The 9,212-nt window shown below is 41.6% G+C and overlaps 1 protein-coding gene across 1 annotated transcript; it reads left to right on the plus strand.

The window, feature by feature from the left end:
* The first annotated feature begins 7,010 nt into the window (after positions 1–7,010).
* On the plus strand, positions 7,011–9,150 carry mdp1 (magnesium dependent phosphatase 1). Its single transcript, XM_041839157.2, has 6 exons — positions 7,011–7,312; positions 7,545–7,608; positions 7,766–7,873; positions 8,060–8,167; positions 8,449–8,534; positions 8,835–9,150. Exons 1-6 carry the CDS (start codon positions 7,279–7,281, stop codon positions 8,918–8,920), a joined length of 486 nt encoding a protein of 161 aa, XP_041695091.1. The 5' UTR covers positions 7,011–7,278; the 3' UTR covers positions 8,921–9,150.
* The last annotated feature ends 62 nt before the right edge of the window (positions 9,151–9,212 follow it).

The raw sequence follows: 9,212 nt of genomic DNA on the forward strand, positions 1-9,212 counted from the left end.
TCTCATGATACATGGCCCCATCCATCCTCCCCTCAATGCGGTGCAGTCGTCCTGTCCCCTTTGCAGAAAAGCATCCCCAAAGAATGATGTTTCCACCTCCATGCTTCACGGTTGGGATGGTGTTCTTGGGGTTGTATTCATCCTTCTTCTTCCTCCAAACACGGCGAGTGGAGTTTAGACCAAAAAGCTCTATTTTTGTCTCATCAGACCACATGACCTTCTCCCATTCCTCCTCTGGATCATCCAGATGGTCATTGGCAAACTTCAGACGGGCCTGGACATGCGCTGGCTTGAGCAGGGGGACCTTGCGTGCGCTGCAGGATTTTTATCCATGACTGCGTAGTGTGTTACTAATGGTTTTCTTTGAGACTGTGGTCCCAGCTCTCTTCAGGTCATTGACCAGGTCCTGCTGTGTAGTTCTGGGCTGATCCCTCACCTTCCTCATGATCATTGATGCCCCACGAGGTGAGATCTTGCATGGAGCCCCAGACCGAGGGTGATTGACCGTCATCTTGAACTTCTTCCATTTTCTAATAATTGCGCCAACAGTTGTTGCCTTCTCACCAAGCTGCTTGCCTATTGTCCTGTAGCCCTTCCCAGCCTTGTGCAGGTTTACAATTTTATCCCTGATGTCCTTACACAGCTCTCTGGTCTTGGTCATTGTGGAGAGGTTGGAGTCTGTTTGATTGAGTGTGTGGACAGGTGTATTTTATACAGGTAACGAGTTCAAACAGGTACAGTTAATACAGGTAATGAGTGGAGAACAGGAGGGCTTCTTAAAGAAAAACTAACAGGTCTGTGAGAGCCGGAATTCTTACTGGTTGGTAGGTGATCAAATACTTATGTCATGCAATAAAATGCAAATTAATTACTTAAAAATCATACAATGTGATTTTCTGGATTTTTGTTTTAGATTCCGTCTCTCACAGTTGAAGTGTACCTATGATAAACATGACAGACCTCTACATGCTTTGTAAGTAGGAAAACCTGCAAAATCGGCAGTGTATCAAATACTTGTTCTCCCCACTGTACAAATTGTGTGAATCAGAGGATATGCAAACCATCTGTGATTTAGATGTCTCCCCCTTTCCTATTGTGGAACCTCTCTTCCAACCTCTCTAGTCTGTTGAGATTAAAGCAATTTAAACTTAATTAAGGACTATTGGCTCATTTATCCCCTTCCTCTCCCCTGTTACTATTCCCCAGGTCGCTGCTGTAAATGAGAATGTGTTCTCAGTCAACTTACCTGGTAAAATAGAAAATAAAAAGTGTTACCTCTTTATTTAGCTACAGCACATGACAAAAGATTATGGAAAAATGATGGAACACAGAAACACATTCACTCAATGCCTGCAATTACACATGCATATGGGGTAGATGTGGGGTCAAATGTACAATGATTTACATTTTACACCCTGTCCCGACCCAGTTCCTCAGTAATATTTAAATGGGTAAATGGGTGGCTCTTAACTTCCTACAATCTCTCTAATGGGTAGGTATTCTACCAGTTTCAGCTCTGGTGGAGGAACACACAAGGGCCTAAAGCAGCTGGCAACAAACTCAAGTGTGCCGCTCAAGTGCCTTTGATCCGTCGCCAGAAAGGACATCTTACAAAGGGAAAGCTTCTGTGATTCATTTGTTTGAGAACATTCTGTTCACTGGCTGAATTTTTTTCTTCCCACACCATAGCCATTTATTTTTCTAGACACAAGGGGGAGGTTTTAGCCATGCGGTCAGAACATGGTTGAACAGCTATTGAACTTTAGGACATACAGTTATTTTGGTTATATCAGTGTAATATGAGCCAAGGTAGATTAGACTGCTCTTTGTATTTGTATTTATTATGGATCCCCATTAGTTCCTGCCAAGGCAGCAGCTACTCTTCCTGGGGTCCAGCAAAATTAATAATAATAATAATAATAATAATATGCCATTTAGCAGACGCTTTTATCCAAAGCGACTTACAGTCATGCATGCATACATTTTTTTTGTGTATGGGTGGTTAATTAAGGCAGTTATACCATTTAAAAAACATTACAATACATTTCACAAAACATTAAGTGTATGCCCTCAGGCCATTACTCTACTACCACCACATATCTACAACACAAAATCCATGTGTATGTGTGTGTATAGTGCTTATATTATCATGTGTGTGTGTATGCAGTCTTATTATGGGTATTAATTTGATAGATAAGGGGGATAATTTCACCTCCAAAGCATGTAATGTAGGCCTACAGAGAACATTGACAGAGACTGAAGTGTTACCTCTGCTGGCAGATAAGTGTATACCAAAGATGGTTGAGCGAAAGTGTAGGAAGATCTCAATTGTTTCTCCTCGCGTCCTCTCTCCTTGTCTCCTTCTCAAAACCCATTAGATTCCCTCAGATTACACAGACCCACAAATAATTTGAAAACAAATCCAATCTTGATAAACTCCCATATCTATTAGGTGAAATACCACAGTGTGCCATCACAGCAACAAGATTTGTGACCTGTTGCCACAAAAAAGGGGCAACCAGTGCAGCACAAACACCATTGTAAATACAACCTATATTTAAATGTTTATGTATTTTCCCCTTTTGTACTTCAACTACTTTCACATTGTTACAACACTACATAGCCAATAATATAACATTTGACATGTCTATATTCTTTTAAAACTTTTGTGAGTAATGTTTACTGTTAATTTCTGATTGTTTATTTTCCTTGTTAATTCATCTTTTGTTTATTTTCTATTTCACTTGCTTTGGCAATGTTAACATATGTTTCCCATGCCAATAAAGCCCTTTGAATTGAATTGAAAGACAGATGTACTTTCCCTCTGACCTTCTCCCCCAATGAGTTCTGAAAAGGAGACGAGGAGAGGACATAAGGAGTATGCAATTGAGATCAGCTAGAGATCTTACAGAAAGGAGGAGATAGGTATCCCATTGTCTTTTGAATGGCGTTTTTGGATAAACGCTGAAAATAAGGTCTGTGGTAAACACAGGCTTAGGAAAACCGAAAGCACGAACCACCGCATTTACCATGGCAAGGTGACGGGGAATATGGCAGAATACAAACAGTGGTCGATCCCTCCGCAAGGCAATCAAACAAGCAAAACGTCAATATCGAGACAAAGTGGAGTCGCAATTCAACGGCTAAGACACGAGACGTATGTGGCAGGGTTTACAGACAATCACGGACTACAATAGGAAAACCAGCCACGTCGCGGACACCGACGGCTTGCTGCCAGACAAGCTAAACAAATTCTTTGCCCGCTTTGAGGATAACACAGTGCACCGACGCGGCCAGCTACCAAGAACTATCCGCTCTCCTTCTCCATGGTGGACGTGAGTAAGACATTTAAACGTGTTAACCCTTGCGAGGCTGCCGGCCCAGACGGCAATCCTAGCCACGTCCTCGGAGCATGCGCTGACCATCTGGCTGGTGTGTTTACGACATATTCAATCTCTCCCTATCCCAGTCTGCTGTCCCCACATGCTTAAAGATGGCCACCATTGTTCCTGTACCCAAGAATGTAAAGGTAATGAACTAAATGACTATCGCCCAGTAGCACTCACTTCTGTCATCATTAAATGTTTGAGAGACTAGTCAAGGATCATATCACCTCCACCTTACCTGTCACCCTAGACCCACTTCAATTTGCTTACCGCCCCAATAGGTCCACAGACGATGCAATCGCCATCACACTGCACACTGCCCTATCCCATCTGGACAAGAGGAATACCTATGTAAGACTGCTGTTCATTGACTATAGCTCAGCATTCAACACCATAGTATCCTCCAAGATCATCATTAAGCTTGAGGCCCTGGGTTTCAACCCCGCCCTGCACAATTGGGTTCTGGACTTCCTGATGGGCCACCCCCAGGTGGTGAAGGTAGGAAACAACATCTTCACTTCACTGATCCTCAACACTGGGGCCCCACAAGGGTGTGTGCTCAGCCCCCTCCTGTACTCCCTGTTCACCCATGACTGCGTAGCCATGCACGCCTCCAACTTAATCATCTAGTTTGCAGACGACACAACAGTAGTAGGCTTGATTACCAACAACGATGAGACAGCCTACAGGGAGGCTCTCGGAGTGTGGTGTCAGGAAAATAACCTCTCACTCAACGTAAACAAAACAAAGGAGATGATCGTGGACTTCAGAAAACAGCAGAGGGAGTACCCCCCTATCTACATTGACGGGACAGTAATGGAGAAGGTGGAAAGTTTTATGTTCCTCTGCATACATATCACTGACAAACTGAAATAGTCCACCCACACAGACAGTGTGGTGAAGAAAGCGCAACAGCGTCTCTTCAACCTCAGGAGGCTGAAGAAATTTGGCCTGTCACTTAAAACCCTCACAAACTTTTACAGATGCACAATTGAGAGCATCCTGTCGGGCTGTATCACCGCCTGGTACGGCAACTGCACCGCCCACAACCGCAGGGCTCTCCAGAGGGTGGTGCGGTCTGCACAACGCATCACCAGGGGCAAACTAGCTCCCCTCCAGGACACCTACAGCACCCGATTTCACAGGAAGGCCAAAAAGATAATCAAGGACAACTACCACCCGAGCCACTGCCTGTTCACGCCGCTATCATCCAGAAGGCGAGGTCAGTACAGGGGCATCAAAGCTGGGACCGAGAGACTGAAAAACAGCTTCTATCTCAAGGCCATCAGACTGTTAAACAGCCATCACTAGCACAGAGGCGCTGCTGCCAACATACAGACTTGAACATCACTGGCCACTTTAATAAATGGAACACTAGTAACTTTAATAATGCTTACTTATCTTGCGTTACTCGTCTCATATGTACAGTTGAAGTCTGAAATTTACATACACCTTAGCCAAATACATTTAAACTCTGTTTTTCACAATTCCTGACATTTAATCCTAGTACAAATTCCCTGTTTTAGGTCAGTTAGGATCACCACTTTATTTTAAGAATGTGAAATGTCAGAATAATAGTAGAGTGATTTATTTCAGCTTTTATTTCTTTCATCACATTCATCAGACCAGATGACATTTCTCCAAAAAGTATGATCTTTGTCCCCATGTGCAGTTGCAAACCGTAGTCTGGCTGTTTTTATGGTGGTTTTGGAGCAGTGGCTTCTTCCTTGCTGAGCGGCCTTTCAGGTTATGTCGATATAGGACTTGTTTTACTGTGGATATAGATACTTTTGTACCTGTTTCCTCCAGCATCTTCACAAGGTCCTTTGCTGTTGTTCTGGGGTTGATTTGCACTTTTCGCACCAAAGTATGTTAATCTCTAGGAGACAGAACGCGTCTCCTTCCTGAGCTGTATGACGGCTGCCTGGTCCCATGGTGTTTATACTTGTGTACTATTGTTTGTACAGATGAATGTGGTACCTTCAGGCGTTTGGAAATTGCTCCCAAGGATGAACCAGACTAGTGGAGGTCTACAATTATTTTCCTGAGGTCTTGGCTGATTTCTTTTGATCTTCCCATGATGTCAAGCAAAGAGGCACTGAGTTTGAAGGTAGGCCTTGAAATACATCCACAGGTACACCTCCAATTGACTCAAATTATGTCAATTAGCCTATCAGAAGCTTCTAAAGCCATGACATCATTTTCTGGACTATTCCAAGCTGTTTAAAGGCACAGTCAATTTAGTGTAAACTTCTGACCCACTGGAATTGCAATACAGTGAATTATAAGTGAAATAATCTGTCCGTAAACAATTCTTGGAAAAATTACTTGTCATGCACAAAGTAGATGTCCTAACCGACTTGCCAAAACTAGTTTGTTAATAAGAAATGTGTGGAGTGGTTGAAAAACGAGTTTTAATGACTCCAACCTAAGTGTATGTAAACTTCCGACTTCAACTGTATATACTGTATTCTATACTATCGTAATAATGTTAACATATCTTGCATTACCCATCTCATATGTATATACTGTATTCTATACTATCTATTGCATCTTAGCCTATGCCGCTCTGAAAATGACATTGCTCATCCATATATTTATATATTCTTATTCCATTCCTTTACTTAGATTTGTGTGTATTATATATATTTGTTGTGGAACTGTTAGATATTACTTGCTAGATATTACTGCACTGTTGGAACTAGAAGCACAAGCATTTCGTTACACTCGCAATAACATCTGCTAAACGTGTATGTGACCAATACATTTGATTTGATTTTATGTTTTGTTCTATGAGATCTTCATCAGTTAACGTAACTCTTTTTGAATTAAGGCTTAATAATTCATAAAGGTCATGCTAACTGACTGCTATTATCTCATAGAAAACGTATAAGATCTCCTAAGCCTGTGTTAACTTCGTACCTTATTTTATGAGTTTATTCCTAAACCCTATTCTTCCCCCATACATTTTATCCATAGGATGGCTGAACGAACCAGAGGTAACTCATTTCCGGGTTTTAGGACTCCAAGGTGGCGAGCTCACGCCCCACCAAACTGACTGTCGACCAATCGCGTTCACGTTGTCATTCTGCATCACGCTGTTGCTAAACTAATCGTCACGCCATCCCTTCTCAAAGTTAGGGTAAGAGTCGACCATGCAATCCCCTTCTCAAAGTCAGGGTATGAGTCGATAAACCTGCTTATTTTCCTCGAAAGTACGTAATGTCACGATTCCAAAGCTATACGATATTACAGAGAACCATTTAATAATCTTACATCTCGGAAAAGATGGGGTGCGTTAGTAAACTCGCTCTGGCTATCTACTCCGATTTCAGAGCACTCTCGCCTGAGTGTGCCAGAGCGCAGAATAACTGATTAATTTACGAACACACACAAAAGCAGTCATGCGCTCAAGCTATATGGCTAAAGTTATTTACTTCTAGACACAAATTAGAGAACACCTCACTCTGACCATTTTACTCGCCCTAGCAGAGCTAGTTAGGCTGCTTTCGTGTTATCTAGAGCGTTAGTGACTAACTGTGCTGCTAGCAACAATCTCATTCAGATTTTTGCCAACCTTTACTGACACCTGTCATATTCAACGGGTGTTGCGCGTTCGTAAATTCATCAGTTATTCTGCGCTCTGGCACATACGATTCCAATGTAGTTTCCCATCTCCTCAAATGTATCTCAGATATAGCTACCAATGACTGTGATATTGTTATTTTACTTCCGCAACTAGATCTTCTGCGCACATGACCACAACAACCACCGGAAGTTGCCAGTGTTTGATAGCTAGCTAGCTAGCTAGCTAGTCAGACATTTGAGGAGTATTATGGGCAGTTAGCTACTAGATAATTGAAACGTTTACTGCTTAACTCAGGAAATAGCTATGTCTAAACCAAAGTTTGTTGTGTTTGACCTTGGTAAGTTGAAAAGATAACTACTGTAACATTAGCTAGCTTTATCTAGCCATTTAGCTACCTAACAATGTTCTATGAGAAAGAAGACTAACAAATAGCATACGTAGCTAATACTAGAGCAGAACAAGAAGACTGTCACAACTAAAGTAGCTTGTCTAGCTAACTGCCACGTGTGTCTGTCCGTCTATTTGTCATCCTCCATCTCATCTCTGTTTTTTGTTTTTTTCCTTCTCAGATTATACTCTTTGGCCCTTCTGGGTAGATACCCATGTGGACCCACCATTTCACAAAAACAAAGCGTGAGTTTATTGGTTAAAATCTTGATGAGTATTAAGCTAATGATGGCTTTAGGCTATATCTTTCTCTAAATCCACTCCCTTCCAACTCTTACACACATCACATTTCAGCCATGTCTATTCAGATTTCTAATAATCGCTCATCTGCCTTTCCCTACAGGGGAGTGGTGTTGGATGCAAGGGGGGAGAAAATCAAACTGTACCCGGACACAGTGGACATACTGACTTCTCTACATGGCCAAGGGATCCAGATTGGAGTGGCATCCCGGTCAGTTCACACAGCGATCAACAAATCTTAAAATCATGCTATTTTATAATCTGATTAAAATTATGTTTAAACATCTATGTAAAACGTGTTTAGACAATGGTCATTTCTGTTTTTAGCCTCTAGATTGGAGATTGTTTGAAATAACATGCCGTTGTAAATAATCTAAATTTTCCTTCTATTCCTCAGCACAGGGGAGGTGGATGGAGCCAATCAGCTGTTGTCCCTCTTCAATCTCAACCAATTCATATCCTTCAAGGAAATATACCCGGGGTCAAAGGTCCCTCACTTCAAAAAGTAAGTGTCTGAATTTGAAATAATTGCTGCGTTCACGTGCTAGTCGGAACTAGGAAACTCTGACTTGCTAACTGGTTGTAGTTAATCATGTGCCACGTTCAACGAATTAGCAATTCTGACGTTTCTGAGTTTCCTAGTTCCGACTAGCATGTGAACGCAGCATTAACGACCACTGCCACTGGTGCTGGACGATTCTTCTCTGAGGATGGAAGTTTGTGTTCATGTCTGGCTGTGAAAGAGTGTTTTATAGCGGAACTCATTGTCATTGTGTCTTTGTTCAGGCTCCAGGAAAACAGTGGATTCAAGTTCAGTGAGATGATGTTCTTTGATGACGAACACAGGAACATCACAGACGTCAGTCAACTAGGTACTACTTTCATAACTTTCCACCTCCATACTGCATCAAATCAAACCAATTTATAATTTCATGAAGTCCACTTTAACTTCGTAAAGTCATTAAAAGGCTTGCACAATAGAGTAGGTAAAAGTATAGATGATTTTAAAATGATTCCATATCATGAGTTGATCACAAACATGTCATGACATCTGTTTTGAAGTATAGCAACTTAGCAAGTACTGTATGTTGCATAAACTGTTCACACCCAAAGGAGATCACAACATGAGTAACTTTACTGTAACTTACCCTGAGCTCTGGTTCCTCTCTCAGGTGTGCACTGTGTTCTGGTCCCTAAAGGAGTGACTATGAAATTAGTCAATGAAGCGCTTCTGCAGTTCTCCCAGGGTGCAAAATAAGGACTTGAGGACAGTTGATGCAATATGTATACTTCACCTCTTGGGGCAGTGTTGTACTGCCACAAACCTGATTTATACAGAATTTTTAAACTCCAGGCTTTGATTTCAAACCTCATTACCTAACTTCATTCAATGTTACTGTAACATTCTCTGTCTTGAATTTGACCAATTCTATTATACTTATTATTACTGTTATTACAGAGAATATATAAAACATATTTTTTAATGAATATGGGCGGCCTCATTTTGTCTTGTGTCCGTATTACTTTATTTTCTAATCCTTTAGGTATTC

The sequence above is a fragment of the Coregonus clupeaformis genome, chromosome 20 (assembly GCF_020615455.1).
Source record: "Coregonus clupeaformis isolate EN_2021a chromosome 20, ASM2061545v1, whole genome shotgun sequence".
Lineage (NCBI taxonomy): Eukaryota > Metazoa > Chordata > Actinopteri > Salmoniformes > Salmonidae > Coregonus > Coregonus clupeaformis.